At 37.5% G+C, this 18,988-nt stretch overlaps 1 protein-coding gene across 4 annotated transcripts in view; it reads left to right on the forward strand.

The window, feature by feature from the left end:
- The window catches only part of ZFYVE16 (zinc finger FYVE-type containing 16), a 62,438-nt gene that overhangs the window by 4,628 nt on the left and 38,822 nt on the right, over positions 1–18,988 (forward strand). For all 4 annotated transcript variants that reach the window (XM_068535576.1, XM_068535573.1, XM_068535574.1 and 1 more), the window contains exon 2: positions 18,412–18,520. In XM_068535576.1, the coding sequence (XP_068391677.1) occupies positions 18,451–18,520 (70 nt within the window). In that variant the 5' untranslated portion in view covers positions 18,412–18,450. The remainder of the gene's footprint in view (positions 1–18,411; positions 18,521–18,988) is intronic.

The following is an 18,988-nucleotide window of genomic DNA, read 5'->3' on the forward strand; positions in this document are numbered from 1 at the left end:
AGTAGTAAATAAATACTACACGATCCTGCTTGGTTGAATCCATGGATACAGACAGGAATCTCAGATACTGAGGAACTGTGGATACAGAGGGCCGACTGTAAGTTATACAGGACTTCGTGAAGTCAGCACCCAAACCCCATTGTTCAAGGGTCAACTGCAGTAACACTTCAGATGCATAGGAGAGATGTTAATTCATTACATAAAGTGAATGCCTTAGGGGCATTAAGGCTTAATTCTCTCACAGAACCCTTACTCAGAAAGGCTGCCCCACAGGCAGCGACTATTTAACTCTTTTTCACCTCTAGGTTTTTAAATAACATGCTCTCATATACAGCTATTTCTCCTCTCTACCCCCATCCTACCATAGTTTTAGACATTATTTACCAATTTCCTATTATAGAAGATGGGAATTTATGTTTGTTACACCAGCCTCCACATTTAAATACTGCACTTCTCCCCTCCTTTATATTTGCAAATTAGTTATATGTTAATTTTTAGTTAAATTATTAGTGTTTGCATCATTTATGTAAATATTGTGTACAGCTGAGCCAGGTAGTATATTGTGATGATACTTCCTTTCATATATAATTCTGTGTTTTTCCTAGAGTTAATAATCATCTTGGTTTTTTACTATATCTTTTCATATCGTTTATTTAATCTATTAACAACCTTTCAGACAAGATGTGTAAATCTCCTTGTGGTAGATTCACACACATCAGATAATCTGTTTGTTTATTTTGCAACATCTTTCCTGTAATTGTCTGTCACCCTGCGTCCATCTTGATGGGTTGCTCTCTACGCCTGTTGTACAGCTATCTTCCTGAAGTGTCCTTTTATGATCATCTGTGAATTTCATTTTTCTCTCCCCTGTGTGGGATAACCTGTTTCCAGGATGTCAGGTCTTTTTTCTTTCTTGGTGTTGCCTTCATGTTGGCAAAGTACATCTTCTAGTAGTTTCCTGAGAAAGACTGAATGGGAGGCAAATTTTGACATACCTCCTTCATTATGTGTGTGCATGTATGTGTACATGCATTTCCTTACTTTCCAGCATTATAAGATACTCTATGCTCATCTTGTATATTTCTTGTCCCAGTCTTACAATCAGCGATTTCTCCAAGGAGCCTTGGTTCCTTTTGTTGGAGAAACCAAGATCTGGGCACTAGTGTGCTTGTTGCCACTAAGACGTCTTGCTTTTAGGCCCTTTCAGCTGATGGAGCAAGAGATATGGTTTATGCTAATATCTATAAATATTTCAAATAAAAAATTATTACAAATGTGTAACCATCTGTGTCCATATTAAGCTAAACATGAATTTATACTGATGTCTCCAACTCAAATTCATTACCACATGGATCATTCTAGCTTCCTCCCCTTGCTTATATATAACCTACCCCTCCAAAAGTGGAAACCTCACTCCCACCATCAGCCATCCATTTATTTAATTTCATTTCTAGCATATGTGTATGATGGTTTCAGAATTAACCCATACCCCCAGAAGAAACAGCTTTATCAACTAGAGTATAATGCTTGTGTTGCCTTTAGACTCCACTTATTTCCAAAGGTAGAACTTTATTTCTCCCCCTTTATTTCTCCCCCTTCAGCATGGTTGTTTTATACATTCATAATGCATTTAGACTTTTTTTTTCCACATTCTGCATTCCATCTGAGTCCCCCAACCTAATAAACATTTTAAAAAATTTGCGTACATTGAGGTTATTCTTTGTGTTATAAAGTTGTATGGGTACTGACAAATGCTTAACGTCTTGTATTCACCATTATAGTATTATACAGAATAGTTTCACCACCCTAAAAGATCCACTTTGCTTTACCTGTTCAGTCCTCCCCTACTCCAAAGCACTGGCAGTCACTGATGTGTGTACTGTCACTCTAGTTTTACCCATTCCAGAATGTCATAAAATTAGAATTGTATGGTATAGAGGTTTTTTAGACTGCTTTCTTTCACTTAGCAATACCCATTTCAGATTCATCCATCTTTTTGTGGCTTGATGGTACATTTCTTTATATCACTGAATAATATTCCATTGCATGGATGTACCAGAGTTTATTTAGCCGTTCACTTACTGAAGGACATCTTGGATGCTTCCACATTTTGGCAGTTATGAATAAAGCTGCTATAAACATTCACATCTCAGTTCTTGTGTGGATATAAATCTTTAAATCAGTAGGGTAAATACCCAGTATTATGATTGCTGGTTCATATGGTAAGACTATGTTTAGTTTTGTGAGAGACTGCCAAGGTGTCTTCCAAAGTGGCTGTACCATGTTGCATTCCTATCAGCAATAAATGAGAGTTCCTGCTGTTTGGCATCCTTGGGGCATTTGGTATTGTCAGTTTTTTGGATTTCAGCCATTGTAATAGATATGAAGTGGTATCTCATTATTTTAATCTGTAGTTCTCTAAAGATAAATGATATTGAGCATTTTATCATATGCTTATTTGCAAATTTTATATCTTTTTAAATTTTTATTTTAGAGTATAGTTGATTACCAATGTTGTGTTAGTTTCAGGTGTACAGCAGAGTGATTCAGTTATACATATACATGTATCCATTCTTTTTAAAATTCTTTTCCATTTAGGTTATTATAGAGTATTGAGCAGAGTTCCCTATGCTATACAGTAGGTCCTTGTTGGGCAAACTTTATATCTTCTTTGGAGAGGTATCTGTTCAGAACTTTTGCCCATTTTTTAATTGGATTGTTTGTTATCTAATTATTGAATTTTAAGAGTTTTTTGAGGACTTTGGATACAAGTCCTTTATCAGTTATGTGTTTTGCAAATATTATCTCCCACTCTGTGGCTTGTCTTCTCATTTTCTTAACAGTGGCTTTTTCAGAGCAGGTTTTTTTTTAACTTCAGTAAGGTCCAGCTTATCAAGTTTTTTCTTTCATGTGTCATGCCATTGGTGTTACATTTAAAAATTCATCACCAACCCAAGGTTATATAGATTTTCTCTTATGCTTTTTCAAGAAGTTTTTAGAATATTGCATTTTACATTTAGTCTCATCCATTTTATTTTTAATTTATTTCTTCTTCCAGTTTCATTGAGATAAAACTGACATACAGCACTACATAAGTTTAAGGTGTACAGCATAATGATTTGACTTACATGCATCATGAAATGATTACCAGAGTAAGTTTTGTGAACATCCTTTATCTCATATAGATACAAAATTAAAGAAAGAGAAAAAAAATTTTTTCCTTGTTATGAGAACTCTTAGGGTTTACTGTCAACAACTTTCATAGGTAACATACAGCAATGTTAATTATATTTATCATGTTGTACATTACATCCCTAGTACTTATTTATCCTATAACTGATGTTTGTACCTTTTGCTACCTTCATCCAGTTGCCCCTCCCTCCACCCCCTGCCTCTGGTAACCACAAATCTGATCTTTTTTTCTGAGTTTGTTTGTTTGCTTTTGAAGTATAAATGATCTACAATACTATGTTAGTTGCTGGTGCACAACATAGTGATTTGATATTTCTGTACATTTCAAAATGATCACCACGGTAACTCTAGTTACCATCTGTCACCATACAAAGATATTAAATAATTATTAACTGTATTCCCCACACTGTACATTTCATACCCATGACTTACTTATTTTGTAACTGGAAGTTTGTACCTCTTAGTCTCCCTCATCTATTTCTCTCCTCCCCCCGTCACCCTTCCCTCTGGCAAGGGGGCTTTGTTCTTTATATATATGACTCTTTCTCTTTTGTTGTGTTTGTTCATTTGTTTTTTAGATTGTACATATAAGTGAAATCATATAGTAATTGTCTTTCTCTGTTTGACTTATTTCACTTAGCATAATACCCTCTAGGTCCATCCATGTTGTTACAGATGGCAGTTTTGCCATTTTATTTCCATATGTCTTTGTTCTCTTTGGGTTGATCTTGTTTGGGACTCTCTGTGATTCCTTGATTCTGTGGGTTCTGAATGTCTGTTTCCTTTCCCAGGTTAGGGAAGTTTTCAGCTATTATGTCTTCAAATATGTTCTCTGCCCCTTTCTGCCGCAGACCGGCTGCAGAAAGCTAGAAGTTCCTGGCGGTGAGGGGTAAGGAACTGAAAAGCACCAGTATGGGGTCAGAAGGGCCAAGACAACTGATGGTTGCAAGGCAAGTTTATTCAAAGAGCATGAATGTATATACAGGTTTAGTACGGAACGAATATTAGACAATAAATCAGTAAACCTTGTATTTCCCCATAATTCTGTGGCCACTATCTATGCGCCACTATCATCTATGCGCCACTATCTATGCGTCAGCATGCCTTATGGGCCATTCTTTGGAGATACAGACTTCCCCCTCAGAGCAGCACGTCCTTCTTCTGGGGAACAACCAGGGGCTCTTAGATCCAGAGCAGGCACCTGGAACGAAACTGGCCGCAAGCCATTTTCCTTTTTTACGCTCAATACCGCAGCGTCAGGAGTGCATACCAAGAAAGAGACAAGCAGTTCTCCGGAAAGCAGAAAGCTGAATAAGCTTACAGCTTGGGGGCCACCACATTTCCCCCTTTTTTATTATTTTTTAAAGCTTGATAATTTAGTTTTAAGCCATGAACATCCTGACGCAAGACAGCGAAGCGCCCCATTACAAATCTAACAACACAAGGTAATAAACCGATCACCAATAAAAGTAGTACACCAATTGATATCAGGCCTGAGAGCCCTCCATGAATCCATTGTATCGGATTTAGCCCTTGTAGTTGATCTAATGATCCTTGAATCAAATTCTGGGGTCCATCTTCGTCCAGGTGGGCCTCTTGAATAGCTTGTATTTCGGCATTTAACTTTTGAATATCAAGGCTAATGTGTCCATCAGTCCATACACTTAATATACGCTTTTTTACTTTTTCCCAATCCCATTGTGAATCATTATATAAATGTTGAGTTACACAAATCCAGGTATATTTGGCGTGACAAATCAAACGCATTTTTAATTTTAAAGCCATAACTTGATCCCCTATTCCTATTAGAACATTTTTTAATTCATCTACTTCCGTTTTTAGTTGGGTATCAATATGACTTTGTAGGGCTAATGCTACACTAGTATTTTTAGATAACTGATTAACATAATGAGCCTGGTGAATAGTTTGTGAAAGAGCAGTCCCAGCAGTGGCCGCAGTAGCAGTTAAAGCTGCTAAGGCTAGGATTGCACATATTAGAACACCTATAAATCTCTATGGTCGTTTTAATGCTTCAGTCAATTCCAGCCAGGCTTTCATGCCAGTGTTATGATACCATGGTTCAGACAAATTAACAGGTAACATTATATAAGAAGGTTGCTTCATAATCATAACAGATGTAGATCCTTTAACGGGCAAAACACAACTACTAAAGATACAATTAACACAAGTAATATTATAACCTATAGGATTCATAGTGTTTTCTACAATTAAATCTCCAATCAATAAAGCATAAGGAGGAGCGACGCAAGTAATCACCGGTCTATAAGAAAAGGATAAGGCAAGTTTCCAGAATTCCCATTGCTTGTAAAAAACAAGGCTGTTATTATTAACGGGGACAGAAGAAACTAGTATGGTGGCATTATCATAATCTAAAGTACACCAGACAGAGGCTTTAGTCCATGTATCATTACAAACAGGAAAATCAAACTGCGGGAATTCAGAAGCCATAAAAGCAGGAAATTGTAGTCCTGTGACAGTCTTTACGACCGTAATTTGATGTCCAGCTAATAACGTCCCTTGATTACCTATGGTAGTTTCAATACACAAATAATGTCCAGTATCTTCAATCCTCAAGCGATATATGCATAGAGAATGATCCAACGAAGTATTAGAAGCAAGCTTAGTTACTCTAGCATTCATGTGAATGGGAACGTTATCCTTATACCAAAATACAAAGGTGGATAAATCTTCTCGTCTAGAAACAGTCTGTTTGCAAGGAAGACAAATATTAGATCCCATAGCTTTATAATTTTTACGTAAATGAGTAAAAAATTGAGAATTTACAGTGGTTTGGTAAGAAATAGCATGTTCTAAAGCAACAGCCTTAACACAACCCGAATTGGTACTCATAGGACTTAAACAAACAGGGGGAGTATTAAACCAATTAGAGTAATTAACAGAAGTATTAGTAATAGGCAAATTTCCTAGCACTCTTCCAAAAGTAGAATCATTATAGAAAATTGGAAGGTCAGCTTCAGACCATGTAACAGGTTGTAATAAAGGAGGATCGGGTACATAAGCCCAATAAGATTTAGCCTCTATAGGTGGGGCTGCCAATACAGCTATCATGGCTAAAAAAAAGGTAAGAGGAGAGCGAGGATGAGCACTCTCCTCCATAATCCTACGTGCTTGAAATACTAAACATTGCAATTGATACCAAGTAATTTGATTTCGATCTCCCCTCGCCTCCCTGACAAGTTGTCTCCTACTCCGTCGCCGCATTCTTCTCGTCCGCCGGGGGAACCGGTTGGGGTGTGCTGTGGTCGATTGCGAGAGCCTCAGGCGACGCATTCTTCGAGTCAGGGTGTTTATTGGTGATGGCATGATAATGTCGAACCAAGCGCTCCGGGAGCCATCGCGGAGAGTCTGCCTCCCTAGGGAAAACACAAACATGGCCTCGGCCCCATACTAAAACAGGGTCTGGTCCATGCCAAAGGTTAGTCATGGGATCTTTCCATTTAACAAGCGCTTTTTCAGGAGGGGTTCCAGAAAGACCTGTAAACAATCGTGCATAAGGCGTGTGACTAAATGCATCTAAAATTAAAAAATTTAAAATAAATAAAGCATGATTAAGCATAATCTGAGGAGATCTATCATATTCCCCCTTTTTTATTTTTTGTAATGTAATTTTTAATTGTTGGTTGGCACGTTCTACAATACCTTGACCCTGAGGATTGTAGGGAATGCCTGTTTTATGTGAAATATGGAAAGTTGCACAAAAATTGGCAAAAGCTTTACTCGTATATCCTGGAGCATTGTCTGTTTTTAAAGCTTTAGGAATTCCCGTAGATGCAAAACAATGAAATAAATGAGTAATTACATATTTAGTAGATTCCCCAGCCAAAGGCGTAGCACATATAAAATTAGAGTAAGTATCAACAGTTACATGAACAAATTGTAATTTACCAAAAAAGGGAATATGAGTAACATCCATTTGCCAAAGATGATGAGGGAGTAAACCCCGAGGATTGACTCCAAATTGTGGAACAGGAAGGTGGGGTAAACATTTAGAGCAGGACTTAACAATGTATCGGGCTGTTTCTCTAGAAATAGAGAATTGTTTTTGAAGCATAGCAGCAGATTGATGATGTAAATTATGTGATTGAGTAGCAAGATCCTGAGGTTGAGATAAACTTAAGGCTATAATCTTTGTATTTTCGTCAGCCAATTGATTTCCCAAAGACAATGGGCCAGGGAGACCTGAATGGGCTCGAATATGTAATATGGCTACAGGAAAGTCATGCTGACGAATAATCTTTTGTAGTTGAAAGAAAGTCTGAAACAATTGAGAATCAACAGTATTGCCAATTATAGCGGTTTCTATGTTACGCAAAATAGTAACCAAATAATGGCTATCCGTATAGAGATTAAAAGAACAATGTGAAAAGATTTGAAAAGCCAAGGAAATCGCATGTAATTCAACTCGTTGGGCAGAGGTATGATCTGTTTGTTCTTTATGAAGTAAGTCATCAGAAATAACAACAGCGATGCCATTGGCAGAACCATCAGTAAAAACATTTGGGGCATTGAGAATAGGAGTTGAACAGATAGTTTTAGGAAAAATAAATAGATGTTGAGTAGCAAAATGAAGGAGCTTATTAGAAGGATAATGATTATCAATAATTCCTGAATATCCAGCAAAAGCAAGAGCCCAAAAATCAGAGACAAATAATAGCCAAGAATATTGATAAGTAGTATAAGGTATAATAATAAAATTTGGTTCATATCCTACCAACTGAATATTTCTTCTACGACCCAATTGAACAAGGGTTGCTATTAACTCATAATAAGGTGTAATGACTTTATTAGGCGTATTTTTCATATGAATCCATTCAAGAATTCCTGTTTCTTGCCATAATAAGGCGGTAGGGGTATGTGACGTAGCACAGATTATTAATAGTATAGGTAAAGAAGGCTCAATTCTAGTTAGCTGAGCAGATTGTATTGCTTTGTTTACAAGCTTGAGTGCTTGTTGAGCTTCAGAAGTTAAAATACGAGGGGAAGAAGGATTAGGACTTCCCTTTAGGATATTAAAAAGAGGCTGTAACTGACCCGTAGTTAATTTTAAAGAAGGTCGCAGCCAATTAATATCTCCTAATAACTTTTGAAAATCATTTGAAGTTTTAAGAACGTCAGTCCGTATCTCTATCTTCTGAGGTGTAATATTATAATTTGTGATATACTTACCAAGATATGAGAAAGGTGGGTTCATCTGTACTTTGTCAGCAGCAATGACTAGTCCTGATCGTGACAAATGACTTTGAAGGGAATTATAAGCCTTAAGTAAAATATGTTTATCAGAATAAGCAAGTAATAAGTCATCCATATAATGAATAAAATATATCTGAGGGAACTGTTTACGAACAGGGGCAATAACTTGAGCTACAAACTGTTGACATAAAGTAGGACTATTAGCCATACCCTGAGGCCGCATTTTCCATTGATAACGTTGCATAGGTTCTATAAAATTTAAAGAGGGTAAGCTAAAAGCAAATCGCAACTTATCAGCCGGAAATAGAGGAATAGTAAAAAAGCAATCCTTAAGATCAATAATAATAATCATATAATTTTTAGGTATGGCTGCAGGAGAAGGCAAACCTGGTTGCAGAGCTCCCATAATTACCATAGTTTGATTAACAGCACGTAAATCTTGCAATAAACGATATTTTCCCGATTTTTTCTTTATAACAAATATAGGAGTATTCCAAGGGCTATTAGACTTTTCTAGTCTGCCCAAAGCAAGCTGTTCATTAATTATATTATGGGCCGCCATTAATTTCTCCTTAGAAAGGGGCCATTGGTCCACCCAGACAGGATTATCAGAAATCCAAGTTATAGGGTCAGCATGTGGTGGAGGAGAATCCAAGGCCCCTAGAAAAAACCCAAGCCTGTTTTATCCCGTTTATTATCAGTCTGTAAGGGTAATTTATTTCCCTGTTGATTTTTTCCCAAACCATTCCTAGGATCATACCCTTGATTTAACAATATATTAGTTACAGTAGGGTTGGTACTAAGCAATAGGATTCCCATTTGTTGTAATATATCTCTTCCCCAAAGGTTAACTGGCAATCCGGGCAATACGTAGGGTTTGAATATTCCTTGATTACCTTCAGCATCCTGCCAATGTAGGTATTGTGAACTTTGTTGTGGAGAATTAGATTGGCCAATACCTTGCAACTGTGTAATGGTTTGGTGCACGGGCCAATTTTTTGGCCAATGTATAAACGAAATAACAGAAACATCAGCACCAGTATCTAATAACCCAGAAAAAGGCCTTCCATTTATTTGTAATACCAATTGTGGTCTTTCCCTACCAATTTGTTGAATCCAATAAACTGCATCAGAGGAACCGAAAGCCCCAGTTCCTCTTTTGTTATGTTGTAAAATTTTTCCTTCTGGTATATATGGAATTAATAGAAGCTGAGCTATTCGCATACCGGGCGTGATAAGAAAAGATCCTTTTGATGTTTGAACCATAACCTTTAATTCCCCTTCATAATCAGCATCAATCACCCCAGGAGTAATAGTTAAGCCTTTCATAGACATACTACTTCTTCCAAGGATTATACCAACCGTTCCCTGGGGTAAAGGCCCAAAAGTTCCCGTAGGAAGGGCTTGGGGTCCCATATCCGAGGTTAATAAGAATTGGGTGGAGGCACAGAGGTCCAGTCCTGCACTATTTGGCGTGGCCCTTTGAAGGGAGGAGATTCCATTCCCTGAGGAACAAAGGTCTGAGCTGGAGACGGTGGAGCAGGTTGTGGGGGGATTATTGACATTGCTCCAATTGTTTGATGGGGCCGGAGCAGGCCCCTCTGGAAGTTTCCCGACAAGGGAGTTCCATCTTTATGAGTCACTGATCGACATTCTTTAGCCCAATGCCGTCCTCTTTGGCATCGGGGACAAATTGTGGGAGGAGGAGATTTACCTTGAGGCACAGAATTTACGACAGGCATATTAGGAGTATCAACAGTACAATTTTTTGCAAAATGACTTGGCTTCCCACATTTAAAACAGTTTTTACTTTTAGCATTTGGCCCAAATCCTGCCTTAGTTAGGGCTGCAGCTATAGCTGCTCCCTGTAAGTAAGATGATCCAATATCAGAACAAACTCGAATATAATCCTCTAAATTTCCTTTCCTTTTCCATGGACGTATAGCTGCTTGACAAATATTATTAGCATTTTCCAAAGCCAATTGTTTGACGATAATTGCTCCAGAAGGACCATCAGAAATAATTCTATTAACAGCCTGTAATAATCTATCCACAAAATCAGCATAAGGTTCATCTGCCCCTTGCCTTATTTTAGCAAGGTCTTCAGTCCTAGTGGAGGCAGGTAAATGTTTCCATGCATGTAGAGCTATATGATTGATCTGAGCATAAGCCACAAAAGGGAAAGCTAATTGATCCTGTAATAACTGATGTTGTCCTTCCCCAATCAACATCTCATAATTTACTAGCACATTATGTGCAGTATTTCTTTCAGCTTGTTCAGCAGCCTTTTCATAATATTCTGATTTCCAAAGTAAATAGTCGCCACCAGTGAGACAAGCACGAGCAATAGATTTCCAGTCTGCTGGAGGCAATGCTTCTGTTGCAATAGTATCCAACATAGTAATAGTGAAAGGGGCTATAGGCCCATATTGTGCACAGGCTGCTTTTAAATCTTTCAAAACCTTGAAGGAGAGAGGCTGATATTCCCGATTATTTTGTTGTGGATTTTGAGGATTGGGTCGTTCCACCACCGGGCAGCAGAATAAAGGATCCTCCCCTCTATTAAGAGCTCCCCGTACTGCTTGTTGTAAAGGACTAAGCTTAGGAGGGATAGGGACAGAGACATGTAATTGCTGTAACCGCGGAAGAATATTTTCATCAGGATATTTTTCAGCCTCATATTTGGCTTCTTCATCCGCTAGATCAAAAGAAAAGTCATCATCATCAAGTGAATTAACACTCTTTATCCTCGGTGGCAACGGAGGAGCAGTAGCTACTGCAGCAATATGTTCTACAGATTTAGCTGTTAATTTTGGAACTGAATCATAAATTGGATTAAAACAATCTCTTATTAAATTCCACAAGCTAAAAATGGAAACTGAAACAGAAGATGGTCCATGTACTTCATGATATTTAGATAACTCATCTCCTACACGAGTCCAAATTGCTAAGTCCACTGATCCTCCTTCAGGGAACCAAGGACAAGCATCATATACTAATTGCAAAAATTCCAGAAGTTGTGAGGTAGTTACCTTAGTTCCACGGGCTTATAACATTGAAAGCAAAACCTGAGCAAATAAATCACGCTCCTTAGAGCCCTTTTGTCCCATATTATTTTACTTCTGACTCTTTCTCGAGTTACCGTCCTAAAAACGAAATTATTTCTTGTGGCCACACTATCTCACTCGAGAGTTCTACTTACCTGAAATCTTCCGAAATGCCTCACGCACTCAGGTCCCTGTTCGGGCGCCGCTTGCCGCAGACCGGCTGCAGAAAGCTAGAAGTTCCTGGCGGTGAGGGGTAAGGAACTGAAAAGCACCAGTATGGGGTCAGAAGGGCCAAGACAACTGATGGTTGCAAGGCAAGTTTATTCAAAGAGCATGAATGTATATATAGGTTTAGTACGGAACGAATATTAGACAATAAATCAGTAAACCTTGTATTTCCACATAATTCTGTGGCCACTATCTATGCGCCACTATCTATGCGTCAGCATGCCTTATGGGCCATTCTTTGGAGATACAGACTTCCCCCTCAGAGCAGCACGTCCTTCTTCTGGGGAACAACCAGGGGCTCTTAGATCCAGAGCAGGCACCTGGAACGAAACTGGCCGCAAGCCATTTTCCTTTTTTACGCTCAATACCGCAGCGTCAGGAGTGCATACCAAGAAAGAGACAAGCAGTTCTCCGGAAAGCAGAAAGCTGAATAAGCTTACAGCTTGGGGGCCACCACACCTTTCTCTCTCTCTTCTCCTTCTGGAACTCCTATAATGCAAAGTTAGTGCACTTGATGTTGTCTCAGAGGTCTCTTAAGCGGTCCTCTTTTTTTTTTTTAATTATTTTTTTCTTTTCCTGTTCAGCTTGAGTGATTTCTACTACTCTGTCTTCTAGTTCGCAGTTCGCTGATCTGTTCCTCTGTATCATCTAGTCTACTGCTGATTCCTTCTAGAGTATTTTTTGTCTTTCATTTATTGTATTCTTCAACTCTGTTTGGTTCTTTATATTTTCTGATTCTTTGTTGGAAACTTCTAACTTCTCACTGTGTTCATCCATTCTTTTCCTGAGTTCTTTGAGCATTTTTATGATCATTACCTTGAACTCTTTATCAAGTGGATTGCTTATATCCACTTAGTTCTTCTTCTGGGGTTTTATCTCGTTCCTTCATTTGGAACATATTCCTCTGTTGCCTCATTTGCCTAATTCTCTGTCTTTATTTCTGTGTATTTGGTAGGTTGGGTATGCTTCCTGATATTGGAGAAATGACCTTATGTAGAAGATGTCCTATGATGCCCAGCAGCATATTCCCCTCTCATCCCGAGACCTATCTGCTCTAGGGAGTGCCCTTTAGGTGGACTGCATGGGCCCTTCCGTTTTGTTGGGGTGACTGCAGTGGGCATCCTGGTAGGTGTGGCTGACCCCTTGTCTGGTTTGGTTGCCAGGCCCTGAGTAGTGTGAAGACTCCTGGCTGCTGGTGGCAGGGCCAGGTCCTGACATGGCTGGCTGCATGGCCTGTGGTGTCCCAGTCCTGATGCTAGACTGCTGGTGGGCAGGGCTGGGTCATGAGGTGGTTGGGCCAGGACTAGTGCTGGCCATTAGTGGGCGGAGCCATGTCCTAAGGCTGGTGTTGGCCTCTTGCTGGGCAGGGCTGGTTCCTGACATGGTTGGCTGTGAGGTCTGGGATGTCTTGGAGCTGATGCTGGCCTGCTCTTGGTTAGGTCCAGATCCCGTGGCTGATAAGCCAGAGGGAGGATTCCAAACTGGCGCTTGTCATCACCAGTGTCCTTATGGTAGAATGAGCTCCCCAAAATGACTGCTGCCAGCATCTGTGTCCCCAGGGTAAGTCCCAGTTGCCTCCTGCCTCTCCAGGAGTCTCTCTAAGATCAGCAAGTGGGTCTGACCAAATCTCCTTTCAAATTACTGCTTCTGCCCTGGATCTCAGAGCATGTGTGATTTGGTGTGCACACTTTAAGAGTGAAGGCTCTATTTCCCCCAGCCCTCTGGCTATTCTGAATGTAAGCCCAAAGCCTAATGTTTTAGGAGGCTCATTCTCCTGGTGTAGGACCCCTAGGCTGGGGAACCTGATATGGAGCTCAGGCCCCTTGTTCCTTGGGGAGAACCTCTGCAATTGTAATTATCCTGCTGCTTATGGATCACCCACCCAATGGTATGTGTCTTGACTGTACCATGTCTCCACCTCTCCTACCCATCTTGTTGGGGTTCCTTCTTTATATTAAGTTGTAGAAGATCTTTTCTGCTAGTTCTCATCAATAGTTGCTCTTTAAGTAGTAATTTTGGTGTGCCCATGGGAGGAGGTGAGCTCAAGGTCTTCCTATTCCTCTGTCTTAGCCACTCCCCCTCTGTTATCCATTTAAAATACATTCTTATGTAAGGTGTAATTCTTGCAGTATTTCATACTTTTCATTATTATTATATTTGTTATGGTGATCTGGGATCAGTGATCTTTGATGTTACTACTATAACTTGCTGAGGGCCTAGATGACGGTTAGCATTTTTAGCATAAAGAATTTTTTAATTGAGGTGTGTACACTGGTTTTTTATACATAATAGTATTGCACACAATAAACTACAGTATAGTGTAAATCTTTAAATCATTTGGACAAATACCATATAATACCATATAATTTTTATATGCACTGGGAAACCAAGAAATTTGTGCAGCTCACTTTATTGTGATATTCACTTTATTGCAGTGGTCTGGAACCAAATCTACAATATCTTCAAGGTATCCCAAGGTATACAGGGATACCTTGAAGATATTGTGTTGGCTGTTATATAGGTCCTTTGCCTTTCCATATACACTTTAGAATGAGTTTCCTGAGTTCTACAAAATAGCTTACTGGGATTTTGATTGGGAATGCACTGAATCTACAGATCAGGTTGGAAGAACTGACATCTTAACAATATTGTCTCCTTGTCCATGAACATGGACTATATCACCATTTATTTAGATCTTCTTTGATTTTTTGTCAGCATTTTGTAGTTTTCCACATATAGGTCCTGTATATATTTTATACTTATATCTAAGCATTTAATTTTTGAGGTATATTGTAAATGCTCTTTTTTAAAATTTCAAATTCCAACTGTTCCTTGCTCATATAGGAAGCATTTGACTTTTGTATATTAACCCTGTATCCTGCATCCTTGCTATTACACTCACTTTTCCATATTGGGGGTCAGTTTGGGGGGACTTTCTACATTGAAAATCATGTCATCACAAATAAAGACATTTTTATGTCTTCCTTTCCAAACAGTGTACCTTTTATTTCCTTTTCTTATTACACTAGTGAGGGTTTCCGTACTATGTGCAATAGGAGTGGTGAGAGAAGACATCCTTTCCTTGATCCCAGTCTTTGGGGGTAGGGCATCTAGTTTCTCATCACTAAGTATATTGTGTAATGGTAGCTGTAGGTATTTTGTAGATATTCTTCATCAAACTGAAGAAGTTCCCCTCTACTCATAATTTGCTGAGAGCTTTTATCATGAAGAAGTATTGGGTCTTGTCAAATGCTTTTTCTTTTGCATCAGTTCATATGATTATATGATAATTTTTCTTTAGTCTGTTGATGTGGTATATTATATTGATTAATCTTCAAATGTTGAACCCACCTTGCATACCTGAATAAATCCCACTTGGTTGTTGTGTATAATTTTGTTTATACATCACTGGATTCAATTTGCTAATATTTTATTGTGGATTTTTACTTCTGTGTTCATAAGTTACACTGGTCTGTAGTTTTTCTTTCTTGTAATGTCTTTATCTGGTTTTGGTATTAGAGTAATGCTGGTCTTATAGAATGAGTTAGGAAGTGTTCCCTGTGCTTCTTTTTTCTGGAGGAGACTGTGGAAGATTTGGATCATTTCTTCATTAAATATTTGGTAAAATTCACCAGTGGAGCTATCTAGACCTGATCACTTTTTTTGTGGAAGGTTATTAACTATTGATTCAGTTTCGTTAATATATATAGGACTGTTCAGGTTGTCTGTTTTTCCTTGTGTGAATTTTGGTAGTTTGTGTTTTTCAAGGAATTGGTCCATTTCATCAAAATGATAAAGTTTGGGGGCATAGAATTGTTCATAATATTGCTTTATTTTCCTTTAAGTGTCCATGGTATCAGTAGTTATGACCCCTCTTTCATTTCTGATATTGGTAATTTGTATCTCTCTTTTTTTTAAATTAGCCTAGTTTATCAATTTTACTTTTTTCAAAGAAAGAGTTTTTGGTTTCAGTGGTTTTTCTCCATTTCTCTATTTTCCTGTTTTTAATTTCATTGATTTCTGCTCTAATCTTTGTTACCTTTCCTTCTACCTACTTTGGGCTTAAATTGCTCTTTTTCTAATTTCCCAAGGTGGAAGCTTAGATTATGGATTCTTAGATCTTTCTTTTTTAATATATGCACTTAATGCTATAAGTGCCCCTTTAAGCACAGCTTTTACTACATTCTGTAAGCCTCACTTGAATTTTAAGATTTGTGTTATCAATTTTCATGATCACTTTTTTCTTCACATGTTCTTTACGTATGGCTTCCTGTTGCTGTTTCATAGTTGCATTGCTTTTTTTTTCTGAGAATATTAGTTTCTTTTAAGTTTTCTTCTTCCTATATTGTCTCTTCCTCCAAGTTCCTTTTATTTGTTTTGGTGTCTATGTTTTCATGTACTTTTGTATATGTATGGTATAAATAAAATTTAAAAATGGAAATAAAAGAAGTAATATGCTTTAATGAATAGGATGGCATACCATTGTTAATGAGAATTGTTCTGAAGTTTACCTTGTGCTAGCATAATTATTGTTTCTTTGAAGATGCCATTTTCTGTCTGACTGTTCTATCTTGGAGTTCAAAAGTTTCACTATAGAGTATCTAACTGTGGATTTCTCTTTACAGTTGACCATTGAACCATGTGAGGGTTGGGTTGCCGATTCTCTGCAAGTCAAAAATTCACATATAACCTATAGTCAGCCCTCCGTTTCCATGGTTCCTCCATATCCATGATTCAACCAACTCTGTGGAGTATTGCAGTACTTACTATTGAAAAAAATCTGCATATAAGTGAGCTGTGCAGTTCAAAGCCATGTAGTTCAAGGGTCAACTGTATTTATATTGCTTGGTAATGGGTTACCTATATCTGTTGTGTTTTTCATCAGTTCTGGAATTCCTGGCATTATCTTTTCAAGCATACTTGTTCCATGCTCTGTTCTCCTTATGGGGCTCCATTCTCATTCTGTCATCCATGTTTTTTAACTTCTTTTTTCATATTTTCTTCTTCCTCATCTCTCTGGGCTACATTTTAGGTTATTTCTTCAGATAGGTCTTCCTGTTTGTTCAATTCTCTTAAGCTCTGTCTACTCTTTTTTAACCCATCTTTAAAGTATCTCTCATTTTTTCTGAGCCTCATGTGTCCTCAGTTCATGGTGACCATCATAAGTGCCTCTAGTAAAGCCCTCTCAGTAGTTTATTGTCTTTTATCCTTCATTTCCCACTCCTATTCCTTACTCAGGGCACCATTCAAATGTGTTTAATAATCTATATCTTTTTGTTTGTATATTATTGCAAAATTTGTATTGTTTTATTGTGTTTTACAAAAGTAACAGTTTGTAACAGACTGGAAGTTTAAAAAAAAGTCATTCACTATCAACTGTTTAAGGAACATTGCTGAAAAGTGTTCCCCCTTCTGGATTTAGCTGATTGCTTTCTTTTGATATCATTTAACTTGTCCCTGTATCCTTGAGTTTCCTGTAAATATGCAGTTAGTACTAAAAACTTGATTAGATTTGGATTCAGGTTTTTTGGTTTTTTTGTGGTTTTTTTTGTTTGTTTCTTTGGGCAGTAATATTTTGTATGTGATTCTATGTCTTCCACATTAATTGATGGTGAAATTGGTCACTGGATTTAGATGTGTTGGCCTGATCCCACCATTATAAAGTTCCCCTCCAACCTTTCATCTAACAGTTTTAACATCCATTGATAGCCATTGCCTAGTCTATTTATTGCTTTAGGGACTATGAAGAAATGATTTAAAAATGTTTAATATCTTTCTGCATTTAGCAACTGGAATTCTTATCTAAAGAACTCTTCCTCAGCAACTGTTTTCTTATCCTAAAGTACATTTTGTAAATAAAGGGCAGGATAAATTCTTAGTTCTTTTCTCTTAGTATATCAATTTTCAGAGTAAAGGGTTACTGCCCTAGCAACCCTCTAATGAGTGGTGGTTTTTGTTTTTGTTTTTAGTATCATTATGATCTCTTGGTTTGTTTTTTTTTTTAATCCATTTGATTTGTGGTCCGTCCTTTGTAGTCTTCATTTATTTGAGGTTCATTTGTCCCATTTAAGCCAGTGATACTTAGCTCCTGTATCCTTTTAATATTGTCCCATTAGTCATTGATAGATTCCTTCAAGGTGTCTCAGGCTTATTTGATGGAGCTCCTGCCACAGATCAGAGGTTCACCTACTTTATTCATAAAACTAACTTTTAGTTTTCTTGTACCTCTCTCATATGCTTGTTTTCTATTTCTTTAATTTCTGCTGTTAGCTTACTTGTTTTCATTCTTTTTTTTCTAGTATAAGCATCTAAGTCTCTAGGTATCTGTCTTTAAGTATTCACTTTTGCTGAATCTCACAAGTTTTTACATGCAGTATTTTTATTTGTGTGTAGTATATTTTATATTATTTGATACGTGGTACTTACAACTATTTATAGCTTTCAACTATGCATTCTTTGACCCATGAGTTATTTAGATAAGTGTTTTAAATTTTAAATAGTTTACGTATGCATGTTATGTTGTTAGAGTTTGTTTTCATGTCATTTTTGTATATATAGAGGAATTTCCCCAACTAAATAACAGATTCTTCAAAGCAATACTCTTAAATTTTATTTGTGTCTATTCCCTGGCTGTGTTTCTTGTTATGCAGTACATGGTATAATATTTATATGTCAGAGAATTAAATGAACTATCATACTTCGTATTTTCTAGGCACACAAGAATTAAATTCTGAGTAAGTCTACAAGTAGGATGGACAGTTATTTTAAAGCAGCAGTCAGTGACTTGGACAAACTCCTTGATGATTTTGAACAGAATCCAGGTTTGTCAATTTTTCATTTTTACCATTAATGTAATTTTAAAATGTCCATAATTAGTACTCTTAGCAGAACTTGGTTTCAGTTTTGGTCACATGGTTATCTTCTGTAAAACATTCACTTATTATAATGAATTAGTGTATCCTTATACTGCATAGAACCAATAGCCAGAAATAGAAGTAAGAAAGGTAGAAGTTTCTCTCCAGATACACATTTAGGTAAAAGAAAGACCTTTAAAAACAACATACGAACCAGCTGAAAGCAACCTGAAAGTTCTATATTAATTGGTATTTCATTACTATGAAAGATAGTATTTTCCTCATCTTAGGATGAAGACTAGGAAACTGGAGGGCAGAACAAAGAAGTTAGATTGTTTTTCAGCTCTTCCTTAGTCTGGTTTTTATAGTGCAACTGAGTTATTTTGAGTAGAATTTCTATCATATTATGACATCTACATTAAAAAGTAAAAACCC

The sequence above is a fragment of the Eschrichtius robustus genome, chromosome 2 (genome assembly GCF_028021215.1).
Source record: "Eschrichtius robustus isolate mEscRob2 chromosome 2, mEscRob2.pri, whole genome shotgun sequence".
NCBI lineage: Eukaryota > Metazoa > Chordata > Mammalia > Artiodactyla > Eschrichtiidae > Eschrichtius > Eschrichtius robustus.